Here is a 26,242-nt window from a genome sequence, read left to right as displayed (position 1 = left end):
GCTGACCCAGGAGATGCATCTGAATCTCTGTACCTAAGAGCCACACAATCCATTCCTTTTTTTTCAACCTCTTCCTCCTTTGATTCTCTAGATCATCTTGCTACATTGTGTGTACAAAATTAATTAGCTTTTTAAAGTCATTTACAGACAGTACTGCTTTGCACCCTTTTAGTTTACATCTGAGTTTAAAAATCTCTTTTTATGCCATTTGTGATAGATGTGGAACCTGTACTTACGTGCTGTTTTGTCCTTCAGAATAGAACTGCTCCACAAACATCAGCTCTATCTTCCCTGCCACTCAAGTCACTTACAAAACGTGTGCTAAACCACCAGACTGTCTAAGAAACCAAGTGTTTCAGGGCAAGATGATGTTTTTTTTCAGTCTGCAAAACCAGACATGGTTATACTGAAGAGAATTAATCTGAGCAGTATCTCACACAATGGAAGAGAACATGGAACACACCACGAAAGTTAGTCAGATGTTTATTCAGCATGACAACAGTTTGGCAAGTTAGCGCTTTCCACCAACACGGGGAGCAGAAACCTTGACTGGCTTCACAATCTTCTGCTTAGGTGCTGCCTTCGTAGGAGCCTGTAGAGAAACAGTAAAAGTATGAGTGAAAAGAAGCAGTTTATCCTGCAGCCCTGAAAGCCTCCATGTGTATTTATATAAAGATTCTTGTCAGAAATCAAGCAAATTACATCGTATCAGAATTAGTGAGAATTATAACCTATGAGATTAGAATCATGTTATCAGATAGTTATACCACTGTAAACCTACAATATGTATGATGCCAAGATAACATATTAATAAGTAATAATGAAAAAGATGCAGACATTCATCAATATATTGTTACCTAGTGAACACATCACATCCAGACAAGTTTTTAGCTATCAAGAACCTCTGACATAAGGTCAGAAAGTTGTTTTACTGTAGCATTTATTTCTTATGTAAAAAAGGTTCATGCTTTTCAGCTGTTTAGTACCGTAGTTTGGTCAAGGTGCTTCCAGAGCCAAACAGAGATGGTCATTTTCCCTTAAACATTGCAACAGAATGCTTTTCCAACATGGTATATTCAATTTAATGATTTCTGTCCACCTACTGCATCTTACCTTTGCAGCAGAAACAGCTGTTTTCTTGGTTGCCTGCTTAGCCTTCTTGGCTTCTTTTGCAGCTCTGTTAATTCAGAGAAAGAGTAATAGTTACCATGTCTGACATTGTTTCTTTGTCTCAATACTGTAAAAAGTTCCTAAGACCAAGAAAGGGATACATTATTTCAGGTTTATCCTCTTCATTCTGTACCCTCTGGGGAGACTATTACAGAGACAATGGAACTGTGGGTTCCTTTTCACAAAGGGAGAGAGCTTGGAGAGACCCTTCCCTGCTGCTACTATCTCTTACTGAGGTTACTCAGTATTAGCTCCAAATATACTGACTTCAACCAACCAACCACATTACATAGAGAGAATATAGAATATACATATGTGTCGGTGTGAGCTGAAATCCTCCCCCCCCACCAACAATAACCAGGCTAGCTCAGTCTGGAAGCAAATGAAAAGCTGTATTTACAAGCAGAGTCTAAAATCTACAATGAAATGCAATGAATATGTACAAATATACAAAATTCACAACATTCACAAATATATACAATCAACAGAAAAAGCACAATCGATCTCCCTTTGCTTCCCCCCAAGGGGACCCTCCCAAAGGGGCCTCCCTCTCCCAGGAGCTTCCCCCCCAGACCCCCCTGGACAGAGAAGCAGAGTTTGTTAAGCAGAAAGTTGTTAACTTAGCTGCCAAGGTCAGTGTGTTATCTTCAGCCAGAAGAGAAGAAGAAATAGCAGCCAGACAGCCCAGCAACTGCCCCCACTGCCGAATGCAGAATGTGCAGAGTGCCTACTTTGTTTTGGGTAATAGTTCTTAAACATTTCTATCTATCCAATGGAAGTGTTTAGAACAATCGTTATTTTGCTTTCTTACACCCAATAGTGACTTATTTACATTCTTTCACTTTCTCTGTTCTGAACTTTGCAAGGAAAAATTAAAAAGACAGTTTCAAACCATCACAACAGAACATAGAGAGCTTAACCTGAAAGGCTTTATGAAAAGCATTAATCATTGAAAAGCCTAGGAGAGCTCCATTTATCTATGACTTCTCACCTAATAGCTTGTTCCCTCTGCGCCTTTCGTACTTCGGGCTTCTGATTTCGTTTAGCCATGATCTCAGCTAAAGATGCACCAGTAATAGCCCTCTGGAACTTAACAGCACGGCGTGTACGCTTCTTTTGTACCTCTTCCTAAAATGACAGAAGACAGACAGTATTACAAAACATTTAATAAAAGGCTAGAGACAATTACAGAAACAGGCTGATATTATGATTGAAGCTATTCCAAAGCTGTATACAGTAGAACTTTACTCCTTTTCTTCCAGATGCTTACTCCAAAATTTTACCAGACTTAATAGTTAGATAATGGTGGGACTTGATGATCTTAAAGGTCTTTTCCAACTGAAACAATTCACTGACTCTGATTCCTCACTTTGGAGGTAACCAATTTTTCAACTTGCCAAAGCAGATACATAGCTAAAATGAGCAATGTATTCTCTTTTGCAAGTTATTCAAAGGAAGAAAAAAAAAAAAAAACATAAAAATCTTTTGCATCTTTCTCCAAACCTACTGGCAAAAAACATTGATTTACAGAATCATAGAATCGTTAAGGTTAGAAAAGACCTGTAAGATCAAGCGCAACCTTCTACCCAACACCTCCATGACCACTAGACCACTTATAATACTTATGCAAGCCTGTCTAAATTCTCTTATGCTGTGCAAATTTAACACGAGCACTGAAAATTCTTTATGCTACAGGCCTTATTTTTTTTTTTCGAAGAGGGAGGAGAGGCCGCCTACAAAGTTACAGCCCAAAGTTTTCAAGAAGGGATTGTGAAAAGTTGCCCCACACCTTAACCCCTAAATCAGCTTTCTATGATGTCACCACTCAGGAAATTTGCAAATCCCAGCTTTTAGAAAGTCTGCATATTAAACAGCACTACTCATTTTTTCTAAAGTTTATGTTTTAAACACATACCATAGAACTGTTAAAATCTGTGGAACCTACTGTGATTCTGAGAAGTCCCTCAAAGAACTAACACAATCCAAACACAAGGATTTTGCTGATCTGGTTACCTTTCAAACATAAAGCTGCACATAACGATAGATAAATGCACTCACATCTTCACCATTATCGGCCAGCATACTCAAGTTACCTCCAACAGACCAGTGACCACATCTTTTGACAGAAAACTTCAGAGCATCGTTAGTTGGTATGTACTTACTGACTGTCCTTTCTTGTGTTTACGCCGATACAAAACAGTCCAGTTAATCTGACGGGGGTTTCTCTTGGAAAGGAACGCAGACTCACATTTTGCATTCAAGAACTGAAAAACCTGAGAAGGTGAAGGATTTTGGGTAAGCTTTATTACCAAATAAAATTACCAAATAAAGACATTTTCACAGTGTAGTAGATCAAGTAATTCCTTTTGGTTATTTTTTTTTTAACAAGATAATGAAAAAAAAGTGAAGTTTGGAATTTTGTTCTGTTAATATAAACTGATCTCTGACAAGGCATTCTGAAGCCACTTAATTTTTCTGAGGAAAGCTCGAATTACCACTTGCATCCTCTGCTGCACTCTGTTCTAGGCACAGCATTAACAGCCATATCCAGCAGCACTCTGCCAGTGTCCTCAATTATGAGCTTCCTGTACATCAGTCAAAACTCGGCCAAAGGAACACAGGGAGACTAATACACTGCCCGAATCATTCTTGCATAGTTAACCTTTTTGCCTAGAACAACATGCAGAACTACACTGATTTATTAGCTATACAATTCAAGTATAAACTAATTCCCAGGAAAGCATGTAAGGATACATTCAGTCTGTTTACTTACTGTCACCTGCCAGGAGATTCTCTACAGCAAGAGTACATCCAAAACCTCAACCTTTCATAGGTATGTGTAGCTTATTTTTGACAGCCCTATATGTATGAAATAGGAGAGCTCTCCCTATTTTATCCTAATAATCTGTACCTAACTTATTACCAAGTCTGTTTCAGCAAATCTCAATACTAGATGCTGTATGTTTAAGTTGAATTTTTACAGACTCTGGTACTTTTGCCCAGATGCTTTCAGACATCCTTCCTAAAACACACTCGACTCCAAATTCCAAGCATAACTAAGGTATTCCTACGAACCAGGTGTTAACAACAGTCATCGCACCAAGAGACATAGGGATGTTATTCTCACACCGCTCAATGTAAACGATTCAGACGAACGCTACAGCAACGCAACCGGAGACCTCGGCCAACACCGAATTCCCCACTGTGTGTGTCAAAGTGCGAGGCCTTCGCTTCCCTCAGCACCGTAACAGCCCCTCAGGCCTCCCATCCTTCCACTTCTACCGGGCCCGCTCCTGTTGGCCTCTCCTGCTCTGCACGGCAGCTGCCCCCAGGCCGCGAGGCTCGCCCAGACCTCACCTTGCCGTCGGTGCGGGCGTAGCGGCGCCCATGGCCCGGGTAGATCTTGTACCCGCTAAAGCTGCACAACTCGACCCTGCGCGGGAAAGAAGAGTTAGGGGACCGCAGGTTAGCGAGAGGATAAAAGGAAGACCTTCTTGCGGCCTCCCCATAGCGGATGGCCCCAGATAGGGCCGCGGGGAGCCGCCAAGTTTCTTACTTCATGATGGCGGCAGCTCCGAGGCAGGCGGCGGCCGGGCCTAAGAGGAAGAGAGGCTGGCAGGAAGCGGCGCACAGCACGTCGGGACCGCCTCTCCCGCGCAGGCCCTGACGGGAGGGCAGCACCTCCCCGGCTGGAGGGCTGATGGGGGTCTAGCAGCAGCGGTTACGCCGCTTGGGCTTCCCGTTGCTCGGTTAAAATCCTGCCAGGCGGCTCCATACACAGGACCTTCCATTCTAGCGCAGAATAAAAGACATAGTTCTGCTGTCGCAGTGCACGGCAGTCGTTTGGCGTCCGGCGCTCTGCTGCCTGGCGGCGTTGGCAAGCTGGAAGCATGGCGGCCACGGGGATTGTGGCGAAGACCGAGACTACCTCGCCGGCTGTAGGGGGTAAGAGGAACACGGGAGGCAGCAAGCCCGCCGGGTTGCAGGTGTCAGAGGCCGACTGGGCGCTGCGCTGCTGGGGGTTTGTTTGGGTCGCCGTTGTGGGCTGGCGAGAGGTGGGGGCGCGCAGAGCACTCTGGGAGCTGTAGTTCGCAGCAAGATGTGCTCAGGTCTGGGGACTCGGACTACAAGTCCCGAAAGTCCCGATGGATCCCTGTTGGGCGCGGGGTGCTCGGCTGAGGGGCGGCTGGGGCGGCTCTGGAGGGGCAAGGGCGCGTCACCTCCTTTTAGGGGATAAGGGGGCGGCTTGGCTTCTCACCCCGTATGGCCGGCACCTGAAGCCACCAAGTGGGGCTGAAAGCCGTCAGGACAGCGCGAGGTGGCTGTTCGTGCAGCCTGGGCTGAGGAGAGGGAATCGCCGCTCAGCAACGGTTTTGGCTCTGGACGTGGGTCGGAGGGCGCTAAGAGGGGTTGTCCATCCTGCTTTGGTCGAGGCTCCTGAGGAGGGGTTTGCCCGCAGCCTTGTAGAAAGTAGACTAGGAGTTAAAATAGGGCCCCCTTTTCCTGCAGTGAAGGGCAGAGAGGTCTTGGGGGATAACACCTCCTTTGAAGGTTCAGTGTCTTGCTTCTTGCCTCCCTCTGAAAGGATATTGGGTTATAATAATGCACGTCTGTCTTGGAAGGCTTAAAGGATCAGTGAGTGAGTAGAGGCCTGAGCAAAAATTAAGAGCTTCTGCAGTCTCTTAATGTACATAGTTGCCAAATGAGTAATAAACAATTTTAAAGCGTTTTTCTCGGTACCGTTAGGGAAGTCACATTCCCAAGGTATTATACCAATTAGTCTTTATAATATGAAATTATATTAATTTTCTTAAGGTATGTAGTTTCTGCTGTATATAGAGAGTTTCTTGCTTAAGCAAGCAAACTAAAAGATGTCCAGCTTATTGTAAGGAGGAGACAAACAGACTCCCTTGGCATGGGACCTTTGCTTCTTTGAATTTTAAAGTTGTCCACAAAGGATAAAGGATACTCCTGGACAACTGAGATAGGGCCAGAATCCTAGGCTTCTCTAATACCTCTGTGAAATCCTCACGTCTGGCATCATGGATGAGTAACAATAGTGAGACAGACTCCTGGGATGTTTGTATCAGTAGGGAAGCAGGTGCATGATGATGCTGTAGACATGTGGTTTCTTTGCAGATCATGGAATGGTAGGGATTGGAAGGGATCTCTGGAGATGAAGTCCAATCCCACTGCCAAGGCAGGTTCACTTGAAGAAGGTCACCCAGGAACACATCCAGGTGGGGTTTGAATGTTTCCAGAGATGGAGACTCCACCACTTCTCTGGGCAGCCTGTTCCAGTGCTCCAGCACCCCTAAAGAAGTTCCTCTTCATGTTTAGATGCAACTTCTTATGGTCAAGCTGGTGCCTGTTGCCACTTGTCCTGTCACTGGGCACTGCTGAAAAAAGACTGGTCCATTCATTCTCCTGGCACCTACCCTTTAAGTATTGATAAACACTGATGAGATCTCCCCTCAATCTTCTGTTTTCCAGAGTCAAAAGACCTAATTCTCTCAGTCTTTCCTCATAATAGGGATGTTCCCTCAGCATCTTTTTAGCCCTTTTCCATACCCTCTCCATCAGTTTCCTGCCCTTCTTGAGCTAGGGAGCCCAGATCAAACACAGTACTCCAGAAGTGGCCTCACCAGGGCAGAATAGGTGGGGAGGACATCCCTTGACCTGCTTGCCACACTCTTGATGCAGCCCATTGACTTTCTAGGACACAAGGGCATATTGCTGGCTTGTGGTCATCCAGTTGTCTACTAGGACTCACAGGTCCTTGTCCTTTTAGTTCTTGTGTGTGTTAAGTAACAGTTAATCGAATTGTGTTGTACCTGAATGCTTGAAAAGCAGAAGAACCATGTGTAAAATCACCGAGTGCTGCAGTTTGCACAGGACACCTCATGCATGAAGAAAAATTACCTCTGTAATTCTGTACTGTGGATTCTAGCTCTCTCTTCGGTTGGCATGGGCCAGTTGTGAAATTTTGTTACAAGCCCTTAGATAAAAGGGCAGACACAGAATTTGGCTTTTTGGTTAGAATGGCCCAAAGTGAGAAACATGCAGTATCTTCTCCCTAAATGTGCAAAACCAGGAGTGTGACTGTTTCTGTTACTCTTGGCTCTGCATTGCTGCTCTTCAGAGGCTGTGGGTTTGCAAAGCAATGCAAATATGGTAAATGTCATCAGAGATATTTCTTTGAAAAGCATATTCTCGAGCTGACAAAGTGATACACTGAAAATGTTGTTTGCTTTGTGTTTTCTTTCCCCATCCATTGAATAACTAAACCCTAGAAGCCTGCAAGATATAAGAATATTAATATGGGGTGCATGTTAGGGTAAGAGCACTGTTGGAACATGCTGCTGAAAAAGGCAATGTTATTTAATGATCAGATAGTAAATGAAGAGCAATGGGAAGTGTGTAAAAAGCACACAGGGGAGGCTTAATATGAGAACTATTATTAGCATGTGTCACCGTGGTTACCTAGTGATTCAAGTTTCCTGTAGATGGTAAATGGTTTCTGTTAGCTTTATGTAGTAACAGCTTTTGCATTAAATGTTTGAATGTGTGTTCCATGCTAGCCTGTTTACAATTAGCTCCTGCCCCAAATTTAACTAGTACGGTAATATGGCTATATGAATGGGTTCTTTGTTTTGATTTTTCACTAGTCAAAACACCCCTTTTCACTAGGTGCTTTGCTGGAAAATACGGGACACTTAGCCTATCATTACAGTTTGAGGGCACAAGCACCAAAATCCCAATGTGGCATGCACTCAAAGGTTTGGCCAGTGAAGCCCTGGATTGGAGTCTTTGGCTCTGACTTTGGACACATTTGCTACCCAATAAGTTAAGATACTTAAATACACAAAATAAGATTTTGCAGCACCTAGACTGCTCAAAGGGAATGTGTCTTAAAACATCTGACTGGAAGTTTTAAAGGAAGGGCTGAATCTTAAGTTTGTTTCTTCCCTGAAGTTTAAGCATCCAGATTCTAACAATAGAGAAGTGTCAGTTTTGGTTTCACAAGCTGAAATCTCTGCTTTGAGTTTGCACCTTGAGGGCGCATTCAAAATAGATTAGAGTTATATTTTTTTCCTTTGAAATAGAGATGGGGAAAAGGAAGAAGCAAAAACTGTAGGTTTTTATTCAATGGTCTAGCTTTTGGGGGACTTGTTCATGACAAGGCTGTTTATTTTCCTCTGACTGAGAACTATCACAGGGGCACTTAACGTTTATGAGTTAAGTGCCCTAAAATTCAATACTGTGGCAGAGTGTTTGGAACTCTGCAGGATGATGAAGTTTATACGTTTGCATCCTCATCAGATTTCCCATGTTTTCATTGACAAAAGGACAAATGCTACTTACCTTTTTCCAGACTCCTTCTCTTTTTTTTTTTTTTTTTTTTTTTTTTTTGTGACAGGTGTGGTTGCTGTTGTTTGTCAAGTGTGACCCTACAAATGTGTACTGGACATGCTTTGTGTTTGTCTATAAACAGGAATTTAGGTATAATTCCTACACATAGTTGTGCTCGAAACTTGAAAACCTTTAAAAATTAAAAAGGTTGGGGGATTTTGAAATTTGGGAGGTTGGGTATTGCACTTTTTAACTACTGGTCTGTGTTTTTCTGGGTTTTTTTGTTTGTTTTGGGGGTTTTTGTTAGTTTTTTTTTTTTTTTGTTTTGCTTCCTGTTTTAGGGGATATATTACTGACTTTCCCAGAATTCTTAATTGGGATGGGGCCTGGAATTCATATCTTCTAGTAACTGGTCCAGTTACTCTCATCCTCTTAGTCTGAAGTAATTTGCTTCAGTTTTACATGAAAAATAGAATTATTTTGTATTTGCAAATTATCTCTGCGCATTATGAAACAAATCCTTCTCCCTTGCTTTGCTTTTTCAGTGTGTGTTCTCAATATATAAAGCGTTGACTATGTTGACTTTGAGGTTGGTTTTCTTTTCCTTCTCAGGTTTGGTAGTAAACTTGTCAGGTCAAGGATTACAAAAATTGGGTCCAGCCTTACCCTGTGATGCTGATACTCACACTCTGATTTTGGACAAAAACCAGATCATTAAATTGGAGCACTTGGAGAAATGCAGGAATCTGATGCAGGTCAGTGTTACCTGAATAGAATTTACTGTGAAATAAAGGTGCTGTGATGCTAATTTCAATCCTTCTACTTTAAGGCCATATTGTGTAATTGAAGTAAATTAGCATTTACTGTCTTCATAGGAAAATAAATGATGACTAACTAAAATAGAAAACTTTATTTTCAGTTTAGTTTTGGAGGTGGTAGTGGGAGAGGCTCTTTTGTTACTTACCTAGATAACTAAAAATTAAATAAATCCTGATGGCGAGAGGTATTGTAAGAACAGGTAGTCACTGTTAAATTTTAATGCTTCTTAGCTTTTGAATACTTGAGCTTTGTAACCTTAAAAATAACTTAGTTTAATCTTTCCTCTGTGTAACATGCAGACATAGCTACAGGACTCTCTTCTGTATTTGGCTTTCAGAACTCTTCACAAAGGAAGAGGCTTAGTAGCCTTAATTTATGAGAAGAATAAAAGCCACATGGAATAGCTTAAAATAGAAATGGCAAATAAAAAAAGTGCAAGGCATCTGTGTAGTCTTGTTAACATACCAACTCCTGTAGGCCCTAATGTTGCTAGTGCTTATTCTTAATTTTAATTCTAGCATCATTCCATTGAAATCCATGAGGATATTTAGGTTGGACTTGATGATCTTCAGAGGTCCCTTCCAACCTGTAACATTCTGTGATTAGTGACAGCAATGTTAAGCCAGTGACAACAATGTTAAACGAACAAAAATCAATGTTAATCCCTCCAGGGCAGAGCTGTACAAGTGCATGTTAAGTATCTTGGAATTATAGAATGGCTTGAGTTGGTATGGACCCTTAAAGATCATCTAATTCAAACCCCTATGCCATGGGCAAGGACACCTGTCACTAGACAAGGTTGCTCAACGCTTCATCCAGCTGAAAGTGTCTCCGGATAACTTGAAGTCACCTAATAGCTTTTAGAGACAAAATGAACTGAGATAAGAGAAGAGATGGAGTTTATTGCTACAACAAACTTTCACTAGTCTCCCAGCTTGGTGGTCATGTTATTAAGGTGTATATCTAATCACAACTTATCCTTTAAAAAGTTGGTGATTAACAGTCCTGCTAGTACAGGACCTTTTTGAAGAATCATCTGAAATGTGTTTTGTTCTCTACTATATTCATAGAATGGTTTGGGTTGGAAGGGACCTTAAAGATCATCTAGTTCCTGCCCTCCTGGCATTGGCAGGGACACCTTCCTCTAGACCAGGTTGCTCAAGACCTCATCCAACCTGGCTTTCAGTATCTCCAGGAAGGGGGTATCCATGACCTCCCTGGGCAATCTGATCCAGTGTCTCGCCACCTTAACTGTAAAGAATTTTTTCCTAGTATCTGGTGGTGGCAGTACATAAGTTTTTACAGTAGACATGATGCAACAATTTGCATAATGATATGGCAATTCTTTTAAGATTTAAAAACAATTTAAATATTTTAAAATCTTGTCTTCATATAGCATAATTCCTCATTCATTCTCCTGTATTTGCTAGGAGGCTTTCTTCTTAAGTTTGCAGATTGAATTACAGACTGCTTTCTTTTATCAATAAGTCATTTTCTGGCTCTTACAGCTTTTTTTGTCTGTGTTATTTGCTTGAAAGTGGAGTATATAGATTGAAGAAGGTCCTGTTGGATTAATTTTTAAGCACTAAAAATGAAAGCTTGTTTTGTTTCTTGTATTTGTGTGTCCATTGCAGCTCTCTGTAGCCAACAATCGTTTGGTACGAATGATGGGTGTAGCAAAACTGACTAAGCTCCGGGTGCTAAACTTGCCTCATAATAGTATTGGGTATGTGGAAGGGCTGAAGGATTTGGTGCATCTGGAATGGCTGAACTTGGCAGGAAATAACCTTAAGGTAAGTTATTTGGTCTTTATCTGTTTTCCATAATCTGGTGTTGCAGAATTTTGGAAAATGCTGCAAAGAAATCTGAATATTTCTGGTATTGATTGGAACAAATGTTGGAATGTTGTCTACTGGTTTATGAAGTAGAAAAGGGTAACCTTTGGACAAGAATTGTCTACCAAGAAATCATAGAATAGTAGGGGTTAGAATCATAGAATGGTCTGGGTTGGAAGGGACCTCCAAAGGTCCAACCCCCTCTGCAGTAAGCAGGTTCACCTAGGGCAAGCCACACAGGAACACGTACAGGTGAGTCTTGAAAGTCACCAGAGAAGGGGACTCCACAACTTCTCTGGGCAGCCTGTTTTGGTGCTCTGGCACCCTCACGTCAAAGAAGTTTTTCTTCCATGTTGAGGTGGAGCTTACTGTGTTCCAGTTTCTGTCCATTGCCCCTCATCCTAACACAGGCATTACTGAAAAGAGACTGGCCCCATCGTCTTGACACCCACCCTCCAGATACTTGTAAACATTGATAAGATCTTTCTCAGCCTTCTTATCTCCAGGCTAAACAGCCCCAGGGCTCTTGGCCTTTCCTCATCAGACAGATAATTCCCTTCATCATTCTCATGGCCTCTGTTGGACTCCCCAGTATTTTCTTGTCCGTCTTGAATGAGGGAGCCCAAAGTTGTACACACTATTCCAGATGTAGTCTCACCAGGGCAGAGTAAAATGGGAGTAGAACCTCCTTTGAATAAATAAAGGGTTTGGTATCAAAATGTAATCATCATGAGAAATAATCCCCAAATAGGAAAAGAATTACCATCTTTATAATGGAACTGTGTGAAAACAATTGCTTGGTTTTGGGTTACTTATCTGGGTTTTTTTTAGTTTTCATAATAATTCACAGTTACTGATAACTGATTTTATTTAAGAACTGAAAAAGTGATACTGTGAGTAATTGACTTTTTTATTTTTGTAGGCTATTGAACAAATCAGTTCCTGTCTGTCTCTTCAGCATCTTGATTTGTCAGACAATAACATAGCTCAATTAGGTGATCTCTCCAAGCTGACATCACTGAAGGTAGATGCTGGTTTATCTCTGCTTTTTTATGTTCTTTGCATAAATAAATTTACTTTGAAAACTGCTGCCTTTTAAAGCATTCATTATTCAAACAATAGCTCTTAAAGCATTTTAATTACTTAATATCATTTCTAGGAGGAAGTATGTAAGAATTCTCTTCCTCATTTTCAAGCTGCAGGGCCTGAGTCAGTGAATTTTCCCTAACCATTCTAATGATTTTGATAAAGATAACCTGGTGAGATCTTCATAGGTCTCAGGTCATGAATCAAGACAAACCATAATGTTAACTATTTCAACATGAAGACTGCACAGGAAAATCTGTCTCCAAATGCAATTTCTTTTTGTCACTTTGCCTACAATTCTGCATTTTTAACATGAGAAGATTTTCATCTGAAGTATAAAGATTAATTTCTCCCTTGCTGGAATGAATGAAAATAATTTTGATGATATCAGAAAGCCTTAATTCTAGTTCTTTTGTGTGTATTGTGCAGGTATTTCCTGAACAAAAAAATTACGGGAGTTTTGATCAAACAGACTTCATCATCATATTTTTATTTTATAGACTCTTTTGCTACATGGAAATATCATAACTTCACTTCGCACTGCACCTGTTTGCCTACCTCAGAATCTGACTGTTTTTTCTTTGGCAGAAAATGAAATCAGAGACTTAAATGAGGTAAGATACAGAAGATGTATCAACTTGTCTTTAGGTAGGCTGAAAACAGTGTTCTTTTGAGGATGTAACTAAGGATGAGTTTTCTTTTTTGAAACCACTCATGTTGATAGAAGTAAGTTTTAATAGTTTACATGTAATATCTATTCTGGCATTAGCTGCACAAGATAGGTCATAGCTTTTAAAATTCATCCTTGAAAGATTTTTTCTTTTCCCTTTTAAAAATGTTATTGTATTATTCAGCAATATCAAAAGTATACTTGAAGGACTCATTTCGGAGAGAGCTTTTCATGATTGTCTGAAAATTGAAAGATGAGCTGAAAAAACTGCTGCAGAGGGCTTCTGCAGCTGCTGTTTAGAACAGGGGTTTGAGTTGCACTTTCTGCAACTGGATGTTCTTGGACCCATGTCTTACTTTCTCTGTTTCTCACATATAAGAGAAACTAATATTCTGCCTATGATTTTTCACAGAATCATAGAATGGTTTGGGTTGGAACCCCACTGCCACAGGCATTTTCCACTAGACCAGGTTGCTCAAAGCCTCCTCCAACCTGGCCTTGAACACCTCCAGGGAGGGGGCATCCACAACCTCCCTGGGCAACCTGTTCCAGTGTCTCACTACCTTCACTGTAAATAATTTCTTCCTAATAGCAAGTCTAAATCTCCCCTCCTGCAGCTTAAAAGAATTCCCCCTCGTCCTATCATAACAAGCCTGTTTTGTCTTTATTGTTTCATTGTTTGGGTTTTTTTTTCAATCTAAGTAGCAGCCAAAACTGTCATTTGTGCTTGCATTTTGGAAGAAAAATCTTTTCTTGATACTGCATTTCTCTTCCATGAGGATGATCAGGGGGTTGGAGCCTGTCCTATGGAGACAGACTGAGAGAGTTGGGGCTATTCAGTCTGGAGAAGAGAAGGCTCTGAGGAGACCTTATTGTGGCCTTCCAGTATCTGAAGGGGGCCTACAAGAAAGCTGGGGAGGGACTTTTTAGGGTGGCAGGTAGTGATAGGACTAGGGGGAATGGAGCAAAATTAGAAGTGGTTAGATTGAGATCAGATGTGAAGAAGAAGTTTTTCACCATGAGGATGGTGAGACACTGGAACAGGTTGCACAGGGAAGTGGTGGAAGCCCCATCCCTGGAATTTTTAAGACCAAGCTGAATGTGGCTCTGGGCAACCTGATCTACTGTGAGGTGTCCCTGCCCATGGCAGGGTGGTTGGAACTAGATGATCCTTGAGGTCCCTTCCAACCCTAAAAATTCTGTGATTCCAAACAGGACATGTTTCTACCTTTTTGGCTTGCCTTTTCTTTAATTTTTTTTTCAACACCTCAACACTTGTTGCAGTGAACTAGAATCATAAAAATACTAAACCTTTCTGTACATAAATCCCCATTCCCATATTTGAAGAGAAGCTAATACTTTCCAAGGGCTATAGTATTTAGACAATTTACAAGGGCTTGTAGTGATAGGATGAGAGAGAATGGACTGAAGCTTGGGGGGGCCATATTTAGACTGGATATTAGGAAGAAATTCTTTATAGTCTCTATAGTATAGAGGGTTGTGAGATGCTGGAACAGGTTGCCCAGGGAGGTCATGGATGCCTGCTCTCTGGAGGTATTCAAGGCCAGGTTGGATGGGGCCTTGAACAACCAGGTCTAGTGTGGGGTGTCCCTGCCCATGGCAGGGGGATTAGAACTAGGTGATCTTTATCACAGAAACATTCAGGTTGGAAAAGACCCTGAAGATCACCAAGTCCAACCGATAACCCTACTCTACAAGGGTCACCCCTAAACCATATTCCCAAGCATCACGTCTAAACAACCTTTAAACACATCCAGGGTTGGTAACTCAACCACCTCCATGGGCAGCACATTCCAATGCCTGACCACTCTTTCTGTGAATATTTTTTTTACTAATGTCCAGTCTAAACTTACCAGTTGTAGCTGTAGGCCATTCTCTCTTGTTCTATCACTAATTACCTGTGAGAAGAGACCAGCACCAGCCTCTCCACAATGTCCTTTCAGGTAGTTGTAGAGAGCCATGAGGTTTCCCCTCAACCTCCCCTTTTTCAAACTAAACAGCCCCAGCTTCTTCAGTTGCTTTTCATAAGATTTATTTTCCAGGCCCTTCACAGCTTTGTTACCTTCCTCTGCACTCACTCCAGTACCTGTATTGAGGTGCCCAAAACTGGATACAATACTCAAGGTGTGGCCTCACCAGAGCAGAGTACAAGGGGACAATCACCCCCCTACTCCTGCTGGACGCAGCATTTCTGATGCAAGCCAGGATGCCATTGGCTTTTCCAGCCACCTGGGCACACTGCTTGCTCATATTCAGTTGCCCATTCTTTCTGCCAGGCAGCTCTCCAGCCACACTTTCTCAAGCATTATGGTCCCGTCCAACATGAACCATTCTATAAATCTGTAGAAAAACGTGGCAGTATTTGATTGAAGGTCCTTTGAAGATGTTAACGTTCAAAAGCAAATGTGATTTTCAGTGTATTTATAGTTATGTTGTTTTGTGTGAGATGTCTAGCTGTAACCAGGAGAAATATGGGGCATTTTGTAAGCATTTAATGGGTTCTGCACAGTTTACAAATATGTCTTGTCTTTCCAAGGTTTCTTTCCTGGCCTCTCTTCATCAGCTGGAACAGTTGTCAATCATGAACAATCCTTGTGTGCTGGCCACACCTTCTATCCCTGGCTTTGACTACAGGCCATATATTGTCAGTTGGTGTCTGAACCTTAAAGTTCTTGACGGATATCTGATTTCTCAGAAGGAAAGGTGACATAATAGTATTAAATCTCTTAAAATTACTAAATAAAGTTTGACTAAGCTGCAATTGCATTTTTATATAATTAACAGATGGAGAAGTGGTAATGATCTGAAATTTTGTTTGTATGGCTAATGGAATATAAGATACAGGCCAATTGCTGAAGTTTTCATCTATTACACAGGAATTGTTATGTAAGTTTATTTAAGTAGAAGTATTAAGTTTTTGTTTCGTTGGTCAACTTCAGAGTAGCACTTTACAAAGCAAAAGCTGTTGTAGCAATCTATCAATGGTCTGTTACCTCTTCTAAGCTTACAGCCTCTTTGGCTTTGCAGGATGAGGAAATTAGCAGATATCAAAGCTTTTCTCTCAAGAGAAGCTCAAATGCATACTTTTATAAAGAGCCTGATTTGCGTTTCCAGATTTCTATGGTATTTCCAGATTTGGCTCTTTTTTCCTATCAATTCGACACCCCAGGATGTGTTCAAAAGACATGTAGATGTGGTGCTTGGACATACGGCTTAGTGGTGGACTTATTAGAGTAGGGTTAGTGGTTGGATTTGAAGATCTTGAAGGTCTTTTCCAACCTAAGTGATTCTATGAACTGTATTATTGTGTATAGATATATTAAACGTTCTCAGAGTGAACAGCATTTAATTTAAAAACAGATTTAAATCACTGAATACTTTCAGCAAGATTTGCTCTGTGCCTGTTCTGCATGTTTGTGTGAACTTTCCTGTTTTTGTGAAAGCTGTGTCAGCAAAGTCATTGACACAAACGTGTTTTCAGTTCTCAAAGACTGCACACAGCTCAAGCAGAGACTCTGCAGTTTTGGTCAGAGTTTTGGTATTTCACTGATGTATATGTGAGGGAATCAGTATTCTGGTGATGAAATCTCCAGTTCCTCTGGGCACTGTGTGTGTTCCAGGTTTTGATTAGATTTGTAGATGAACTCTTATGTACCCACTAGAAAAAGAGTAATCAAAGCAGAGCTAGGGGATTAATGCCATGCATTAATGGTGACCATTTTCACCCTTCCCAACAGTTTGAAAGCAGAATGGCTCTACAGTCAAGGCAAAGGAAGATCATATCGACCTGGACAACATGTTCAGCTAGTCCAGTATTTGGCCACTGTTTGTCCTCTTATATCTACATATGGTCTCCAGACTGAAGAGGATGCCAAATTGGAAAAAATCCTGAGTAAGCAGAGGTGAGAACTTCTTGTTTCTCTCTTGTTAGAGACTGTAATTGTGAACATACTATATCTAACAAATAATAAGGCATATAATGAAAATTTCCTTTTTAAAAATTTCAAAGCAGCAGTGAGGGGTGGAGATGGGCAGAGTAGTGGAGGTACAGTATGTGTCCTAGAGAGGAATGAGAAGGAAGACAGTAGCAGGAGGATTGTTTTCATGTTTGCTGAACTATCTACAGGCAAATTCTCCATGGTTTTCAGTCTCTGCTCTGTAGGACATTGAAGGAGATTTATTGTTGGGACTGCGAGTAAAATAAACTACTTATTTAAACTAAAAAAATGACCCTACTTACTATTTGCTGTTGTTGCTATTGTTGAAGTGAGGAAAATCTCTATAAGGACCTCAGATTAACTTCTGTTCTAATTATCTATTCTATTGTGGTACACTCATGTATTAGCCTCTTGTTTTTGTTGTCAGTTTGTTTTGTCTTGGTTTTAAGGTTGTCCTTTGAAGGACACTGTTCCTGTTTGATGATCTCTGCATGCGATAGCTTGGGTCTGTCAGCAGAAACCTCTAGAACACTGCTGGTTCTGCCAGCGGTAGCTGTTTTGCTAAGATCTATGCAAGTACAGGAGAAGAGTTACCATGAGGCACTTTCCTCTCATGAAATATGAACTAATCCAGATGAAAAGCTTAAATGTGACAGGATTCCTCTTCTCCAGGATCTCTTAGCAATTTTTTTTTTTTTTTTTTTTTTTTACAAAGATGAGAGCAAAAGACAGCTGAAAAGAGCAGGCTTTACATAGTGGCATAGTGTGGGTAGAAAGTTGGACAACAAAAGTGTTGTGGTAAGCAAAAGGGCTGGAAATTTGGGAGCATCTGGAAGGAGCTACTGCATACTTTGTCAGCATAGATTGATCTCCAGGAGGAAATTACAGAGGTGTTAGGGCCATTTCACGGGAGAAGGTACAACAAAAGCCTTTCTAAGCGTTCTGACACTAACATGATATTTCTGGGGAAAATTCAGGAAGTTGGCTTGCAAAATATAACTCTTTAATAAAACAATAAAAATTAAAACAAAAACAAATGCGAACAACAAAAAACCACAAAAAGCTCCAACCAAACAAAAAAATCCCTGCCAAAACAAACTATCTGAAAACTCTCTCCCCTGCAACCATCTGAAAAAACCTTCACTAGGAACACAAACCCAGCAAAATCCCTAGTCATAAATATGCACACAAACATATGATTTATGTAAGGCAGTTTGACTTCTGACCTCTACTTCACAATCTTTGAATTTAGCTGGACTGAACCCCCCTGTGTGTTTTCTGAGTTTGTCAAGGATGATGTCATGTTTGCAGCCATGTGTGTTGATTGGTGTTAGGACTTTGTCCCTTTAATAACAAGGAAACCCTCTAAATTGTTTTTGAACATAAAAAGACATTCCTTCCATTCCTCAAACTTCTCTGTGCATACAAGCAAGATGTATCTTGCAGTAGACCTTTAAAATATATGCATCCCTTCCTCACGTTTAGAAATACTCGGTGGTTTTCAGTCTGTCATGAGAGTTGCACATTGCATTTTTTTCATAGTTTTTTTTTTATACATGTGCATGTAATGAAGACAGAGGGGCAGGAGGAAGGGAAATGAGAGCAGTCTGTGCAACCCCCTACTTTGTGAGTAGTTCTGTTAGTGTCTTGTAGGTGTAGGGATCTGCATAACTAGCTTCTTGTTTAGAATGGTCAGTTGTTTCCTTTAACGTAGTAAATAGTTTCTTTTAGATGTCTTCTGTATCAGAAAAGTTTAAAAGAAATATAAATTCTGTTGGAATTTTGTGCTTAGACTCCACCAGAGGCAGCTGATGCATGAAAACCAAAATGAAGGACTGCCTACATCTTCTACTCCCAACAAAACACCACCAGTTACTTACGAACACAGCAGTCCAGCCCAGCCACCACAGATAGTTCTTGAAAGTGGTAAGAAGCTAATCTGCACCTGTGATCTAACTGGAGAATTTTTTTTTTAACATGAATAATTTTGTGGAGAGAATTTAAGAACAAGGCCCTGTTATTCTCTTTGATTAAATTTTGTTTCGTTTTAAAGTTTGGGGGGTCTTTTGTGTTTTGGGTTGTTTTTTTTGTTTTGTTTTGTTGAGATTTTTCAACTGACTCACAGAATCATAGAATGGTAGGGGTTGGAAGGGACCTGTGGAGATGATAGAGTCCAACCCTTCTGCCAAAGCAGGTTCACCTCGGGCAAGTCACACAGGAATGTGTCCAGGCAGGTTTGGAAAGCCTCCAGAGAAGGAGGATTCACAACTTCTCTGGGCAGCCTGGTGCAGTGCTCCAGCACCATCACAGCAAAGAAGTTCCTCCTCATCTTAAGGTTGAACTTCCTGTGTTCTAGTTTGTATCCATTGCCTCTTGCCCTATTATTGGGCACCAACAGAAGGAGACTGGCCCCTTCCTCTTGACACCCACCCTTAAGGTATTTATAGACACTAATAAGATCTCCTCTCAGTTTTCTCTTCTCCAGGCTAAACAGGCCCAGGTCTCTCAGCCTTTCCTCATCAGACGTGTTCCAGTCCCTTCATCATCCTCGTAGCCTCTGTTGGACTCTCTCTGGTAGATCCCTGTCTCTTCTGAGTTGGGGAGCCTGACATTAGATAAAATATTCCTGGTGTAGTCCTGCCAGGGCGTAGTAGAAGGGGAGGAGAACCTTCTTAAACTGGACACACTTTCCTTGATGCACCACAGTTATACTTTGTTTTCTAAAAATTCCATGCCTATTTCCTGTCTTGACATGTTACTGAGGTTTTTAGGTGGAAAACACAATACAATGAACTAGAGAGTTGTTATTTTGAAGTAATGAGAAGAGAGGACTCTGGGAAGACCTTATAGATGCCTTCTAGTACCTGAAGGGAGCCTACAAAAAACCTGGAGAGGGGCATTTTACAAGGGCCTGTGTTGATAGAATAAGGGGGAACAGATTTAAGCTGGAAGAGGGGAGATTTAGGATGGATATTAGGAAGAACTTCTTTACAGTGAGCATGGTGAGACACTGGAACAGGTTGCATAGGGAGGTTGTGGACACTTCAACCCTGGAGATGTTGCAAGGCCAGGCTGGATGGGGCCTTGAGCAACCTGGTCAGTGGAAGGTGCCCCTGCCCATGGCAGGGGAGTTGGAACTAGATTAAAGTCCCTTCCAATCCAAACTATCCTATGATTCTATGGGTGCTCCATCTGATTAAAAAGTGTAACTTCTCCAGGGGAAGAGGCAGGTTGTACAATTTGCTGTACCAAATATTTGCTGAGTTTGTGGATGTTATTGTGATAAATTGTTTTTGTGATAAATTGTTATTGTCCTTATTGTTATCTAGAGATAAAGCTTGTCGTGACTAGCATGTTATACCTTCTAACACACTCAGGTTCTAGCTATCCAAAGTTATGATCCTATGAATGAAATGAGGATATGTCATTTAAATACTACAAGACTTTTGAATGTGTTTTTTCTGCTTGTCTAGAACCTATCATCCAGAAGAATTCTTGGGTTGGACCAAGTGCCAATGATGATCATTCCTATGCAGCAAAAAACTCTTTTCTTCCTGAAAGAAGTTTTCACAAGGAGCTATACCTTGAAGATATACAGACAGATGAAGACAAACTAAACAGCAGCCTTTTATCCTCAGAGTCTACTTTCATGCCAGTTGCTTCAAGATTGTCTCCTACTTCAGATCTGAAGCTCCATGAAATCAGTTTGGGCCTAGAAGATGATGATGATACAGTGGTCAAATGTGTGAGAGATACTAATAGTGGAGGAACAGCTAACAAACAAGAAGCTTCATGTGTTGCAAGAGAGCAGTCAAACAAAGTAGTGAGAAGTGTGGAACCTCAAGAGAATATCAAAGAGAGTATGCCATTGCCACCTTCTGATCCAGAAACAGCTAGCCTGACCAGCAACTGTTCAGCATCCTCTGAAGACCAAGTTCCTTGTAGTCACCCCAGTGCCTCAGTAGGTGCTGAATCAGGACCAACAATTTGTTGTCCTGACCAGAAGAAAGGAGAAAGTTCTTCTTCATTAGTTGGTGTTGATCAAGGCACAGCTGCTCTGCAAAGAATGAGTAAAGCAGCCATCAAGCTTCAAGCCTGCTGGAGAGGATTTTACACGAGGAACTACCATCCCCGAGCTAAGGAGGTGCGGTATGAAATCCGGCTAAAAAGAATGCAGGAGCACATCATCTGCTTAAACAGTGAAATAGAAAAGTAAGTTGAGGTCATGCTCTGTATTTTCAAATCTGAATGAATATAACCATTGTTCTTATGGGGAGAAATCATACTTGCCCTTACTGAATTTCATTTGAAGTTCTGCATCTGGGGATGAACAGCCCCATGGATCAGTACAGTTTGGGGGCTGATCTGTTGGACAGCAGCTCTGGGGAAAAGGACCTAGGAGTGCTGGTGGACAGGAGAATGACCGTGAGCCAGCAATGTGCCTTTGTGGCCAAGAAGGCCAATGGCATTGTAGGGTGCCAAGAAGAGTGTGGCAAGCAAGTTGAGGGAGGTTCTTCCCCCCATCTGTTCTGCCCTGGTGAGACCACATCTGGAGTACTTTGTCCAGTTCTGGGCTCCCTGGTTCAAGAAGGACTGGGAATTGCTGGAGAGGGTACATCTCTCTGATGAGGAAAGACTGAGGGAATTGGGTCTTTTAGTCTGGACAACAGAAGTCTGAGGTGGGGAATGTCATCAATGCTTATCAGTACTTAAAAGGAGGTGTCAGGAGGATGGGACCAGGTTTTTATCAGTGGTGCTTAGTGACAGAACAAGGGAACAAGCTTGATCATAAGAGGTTCCTTCTAAACTTCTTTCATTTGAGGGTTCCTGCAGAGGACTGGAACTGTCTAGAGAGGTGCTGGAGTCTCCATCTCTGGAGACTTATAAAACCCACCTGGGCATGTTCCTGTGTGACCTTCTTCAGGTGATCCTGCTTTGATGGGGGGTTGCACTGGATGATTTCCAGAGATCCCTTCCAAACCCTACCATTCTGTGATTGTTGTAGGATTTTTCAGAAGAGGTATAAATGGGTCTTGAGATCACTGCTCACAGGGGAACCTAGCATTAGCATTATCAAATTTTAATGATAGTGGAGAATTTCTTCTTGTAAGATAAGCACAGTGATGCCCATAGCTGTTCATACTCTCAAGGTGCTTTCCATGAGTAGGTTGGGCTAGAGGACATTTCTCTGTTCCCTTCTTTGCAGGACTTGCACATTTCACTGCATAACCAAAATAGAAATTGTGAAGTGTGGGATTTTTTTCACTTTTCTCCTGGCAATTAGAGAGTGAAAAGCAGAATTCACTCTTCCTTGCATGATGCAATTTAAAAATGCAGTTCTGTGCTTGTCTCTGGGGTTCTTTTTTAGATCCTATAAATCTATATTTGGAGGAGATCATTATCAAAGTTCCTTAATTTATTTCTAAGACAGAAATTGCAGATTTAGTTAATACGCTTCTGGATCAGCTTAGGAACTGGCAGTCTGACAGACTTTTTGCTATCACAAGTGTCAAAAAGTTCTATGAATCCAGCTGAAGCCCCAGTGAACCTCTAGAAACTTCCACTGCTTACACGTCATAGTTACATCCAAGTGATATTGGTTGGGGAGTGCATAATTTGAAATGAAGGAGCACTATTTTGTTGGGGTCTTTTTCTGTGCAGGAAAAAGCAGCACATTTATGTAAAGTGAAGAGCTTGAATTCAGTTTACAAAAAAAAACACAACAACCCATCACAAGTCAGTGCTGCAGCAGAAGGAAGCTGAATCTTAATGTAACTCTGAAAAAGAAACCTGAAGTCAGGAGCTGGATATTGACAGCAAGCCAGACTGCACTAATGTCTTAATATTGGAATCTGTTCTATCTTTCAAGAGTACTGCTATATAAGTTGGCATTTTTATGGTTCTTGTTACCTAAATGTTGCTTAGTTAAGCTGACATAAATTTGGATGTGTGTTCTTGCAGATTAAGAAAAGAAAGAGAAGAAGATAAGATTCAGAGGCTTGTACAGGAGGAAGCTGTCAGATTTCTTTGGAACCAGGTAAATAGTTCTAGTCCTTTCATTTTTTTCTGTTTAACACATGAATTCAAAAGGCATTATTTCATAGTGTAGGTCATGAAAAAATAGTCAGTATGGTTCCTTTCTTTTTTTTTTTTTTTTTCCCAGTGGTGACTAGGGTGGCTTATTAGAATCTAATTGCTGTGCTGTTTGCTGTACTGGTGTTCTTGGGGAAAATAACATTCCAAAGTGTTAGTACAAGAACAATTGGTTTTGTCACAAAAGGCTAAATTATAGCCTGTTGTGAGGAGGAGGACAAAATGCAAGGGAAGCTATACAAACTCAGCAGAAGTGTGAAGAATGATGTGACTGCTAGATGCTCAAGGCAAATTAAATAGTGTCAGTCTGTGTTGTTTGCGAGCAACTCGCTTGTAAGGTAGAAAAGTTATTAATGCATCTTTTGGTAAGCTGTTCTTCCAAAACCAAGTCCTCCAGTTTTCTTAATCACAGGTTATTTCATAAAGATTCCCCATATTTTCTGTTTTTAAGAGTAGATTACTTTTTCTTCAGGTACTTGCACTGAGAGGTTTGTGTTCTCTGTCAGTGTTGAGCATCTGGGTTTAAAAGCCATTATGTAACAGTGGGAAGAATATATTTTCCTTAGAGGCGTAGCAAATCTTTTGTTGGTTCACTCAGTCTTAAATTTTGTACTAGAGCTTTGTTGCTGATTGCAAGAAATAATCCAAAAAGATTGAAGATAGAGGAGGGTAGATTTAGACTGGATATTTGAAAGAAATTCTTTACAGTGAGGGTGGTGTGACACTGAAACAAGTTGCCCAGGAAAGTCGTGGATGTTCCTTCTCTGGAGGTGTTCAAGACCGGGTTGGATGAGGCCTTTAGCAACCTGGTCTAGTGGGAGGTGTCCCGGGCCATGGCAGGCAGGTTGGAACTGGATGATCTTGAAGGTCCCTTCCAACCCAAACCATTCTATGAATGTCCAAGTACTTTCTTAGCTGCATTTCCTAATGAAATTTTTCTCTATACTTTACAGGTTCAATCCCTTCAACAATGGCAGCTGTCAGTGACACAAAGTTTAGGTGCCACTTGGCAACCTGGAATCCCTTCAGCCGGTATTTTCTGTCCATCCGAACCATCTATTCGATCACCCACCCTTGAGCAAGAAACACCAGCAGATGTTAGTTCTGCTTGGTTAGCTCCATCTAGTGATGTTCTTCAGGAAAAGTCTTTGTTGCAGTACCCAGATTCTGGCTTTCATTCTTCCATGGCTGATCAGACTCATGCTGGTGACTTGAGTAGCTCTGAAAAGAGCTTAGTGGAAGGAACTGAGAGCTCTCTTTCTGTGGAAACTGTCAAACAGTGTGACAATTCTGTTTCAGCAGATTCTTCAGATATGGAGAATGGCCGTGAGGAATGTGGGCAGAGTAAAGAGAGCTCTAGCAACGAGCAGGACAACAGTCTAATACAGCAGTATTTGGAATCTGTTCAACAGCTGGAGGAGGCTGATGAAGGAGCAAACTGCAATGATGAAACCGAGGGCAACTGGCCGCAAACTGCTGTTTCAGCAGGAAGCCAAGATTCTTTGTCTGACAGTGTCCCTGTAGATCTCCCTCAAAATACATCTTCCCCTGCCCGAGGTGAAATCAGCCAGACAGCAGAAAGCTGCAAACTGAATTCAGGAATAGTAGAAGGGAAGCAGACAGACTGTGATTCTTCATTCCAGGTGCTGCATGTTGGGATAGCTGTATAACAGGCTCAAAGGACAAGGGATTCCATTCCACTTTCCATTCTTTCTTTTGCCCATTGGTATAAAACTTATTTTTCATGGGTGTTGTTGCAGATTTTTGACTCATGTTACTAATTTATGTTTTAATTAGTATTTTACTGATGTTGCTGAGGACTGACACTAACTCTGCTAACCTGAAATCAGTAAAGCTCTCAGTGACAGTCATTATGCACTTTATTTTCATACATAAAACTGATATCCTAATAACTGGCTTCCTTTAAATTAGTTGGAGGTGTTGGAGAAGGTGATGATGTTTTTTGTAAATTCACTTTGATGAATGTGTTATAAGTCTTTAAGGTGTTTTTTATTTTCTCTAAAAGCAGAGCTCTTGCTTTGCAAAGAGAAGGGAATGTGGGAAAAAACAGAGTCAGTACAGGTAGTGTATATGTGTAGGGATACAGCCTGATGAGAAATACGAAAGCAAGTTGCCTTTCAGACTTCTTCTGACTTTAACAAGAGTAGCTTGGTCAGTGTTTCAAAGAAGCATTCCATTAAATCAATATCCAAGTCAGTGGCTTCTTTTTTGTCATTTACTTGAAGCTGCTGGCTAGGAATTAGCTAATTTACACATCCTGAAATAAGGACTTACAGGAGTGAGACCATAAGGAGCTTCAAACAGGCTTTGACCTTTGTTTGCCCTGGGGTTAAACACCCCTATTTTCTCAGGTAAGGCTCAAAGTGGAACCAGTTGCAGCCTTTACTAAAATAAGAATTGCAGAAGGGCATGTGATTTGTGAACATCATTTCCAAGACTGCACTGCTGGGTTAATAGCAGCAGACTTGATGATGTGTTTTCCTTCTACAAGGATGCTGATGTTACTGTGGGATTTGGATCTTCATGGCTTTGACATTAGTGCATTTGATGGATCACAACAACTTCTGTCTACAGGTATAAATATTAAAAGCAAATACCATAAGTTTAAACTATTTATTGACATTTCTACTGGGGACAGGGAGGGTTATTGTTCTGGGGTTTTGGTTGTTTTTTTTTTTTTTCCTCTGTATATCCAGTATTTGGCATTTTGATTAGACACGGATAAAAAGCTGTAGTTCTTCCCTTTTGACAAATGTGCTGTTACTTAGGCTATGCTCTCCACTTACACACTGAGTTTGTATCTTGCTCTAGATACTGCTACGTTTGGTTTGGTTTTTAATGAAAAAATATCAGTTATCTCAGTGTGTTGCAGAAGTGATTAGGGAAATCTGTGATACAAGTTGTAATGGACACCAGTGAAATGAAAAATGTAATGTTGGTATTTCCAGGGTTACGTTCAGTTTGCTAATGCTGCATTCTGCAGAGTGTACTGGAAAGCCAGTGTTTCACTAGCTTGCTAATACTAACTTCTCAGATATAAAGACATGTATATTATAATTCTCTGAATCCACAGAGTAACTTCTGGTGCTATGGTGTCATTAAAATCAACTAGTGCTGTTTCAAAGTGACTCTCATGGCCATGTTACTGTGTAAAATAATTTATTTTTTTGTAATAGCTTTTGTTGCTTCTCTACTTTAGGTTCTGTGCTGAAAGTTTACCACTACTCAGGAGTTTG

The 26,242-nt window shown here is 41.1% G+C and overlaps 2 protein-coding genes across 2 annotated transcripts; one reads left to right on the top strand and one right to left on the bottom strand.

The window, feature by feature from the left end:
- Positions 1–480: 480 nt before the first annotated feature.
- RPL24 (ribosomal protein L24) lies at positions 481–4,771 on the bottom strand. The gene is made up of 6 exons (XM_054383265.1): positions 4,727–4,771; positions 4,528–4,603; positions 3,333–3,443; positions 2,162–2,298; positions 1,114–1,177; positions 481–592 (listed from the first exon to the last, which is right to left on the bottom strand). The coding sequence occupies exons 1-6, from the start codon at positions 4,729–4,731 to the stop codon at positions 512–514; spliced, it is 474 nt and encodes a 157-aa protein (XP_054239240.1). The 5' UTR covers positions 4,732–4,771; the 3' UTR covers positions 481–511.
- A 544-nt stretch (positions 4,772–5,315) lies between these two features.
- On the top strand, positions 5,316–24,655 carry CEP97 (centrosomal protein 97). Its single transcript, XM_054385485.1, has 11 exons — positions 5,316–5,640; positions 9,136–9,278; positions 10,977–11,135; positions 12,100–12,201; positions 12,764–12,877; positions 15,491–15,657; positions 16,692–16,856; positions 18,685–18,818; positions 20,366–21,104; positions 22,854–22,929; positions 23,939–24,655. The coding sequence occupies exons 1-11, from the start codon at positions 5,316–5,318 to the stop codon at positions 24,653–24,655; spliced, it is 2,841 nt and encodes a 946-aa protein (XP_054241460.1).
- Positions 24,656–26,242: the final 1,587 nt, after the last annotated feature.

The sequence above is a fragment of the Indicator indicator genome, chromosome 1, assembly GCF_027791375.1.
Source record: "Indicator indicator isolate 239-I01 chromosome 1, UM_Iind_1.1, whole genome shotgun sequence".
NCBI classification, from domain to species: domain Eukaryota; kingdom Metazoa; phylum Chordata; class Aves; order Piciformes; family Indicatoridae; genus Indicator; species Indicator indicator.
The sequence above is the reverse complement of the archived record's forward strand: the minus strand, read 5'-3'. Positions and strand labels throughout refer to the sequence as shown.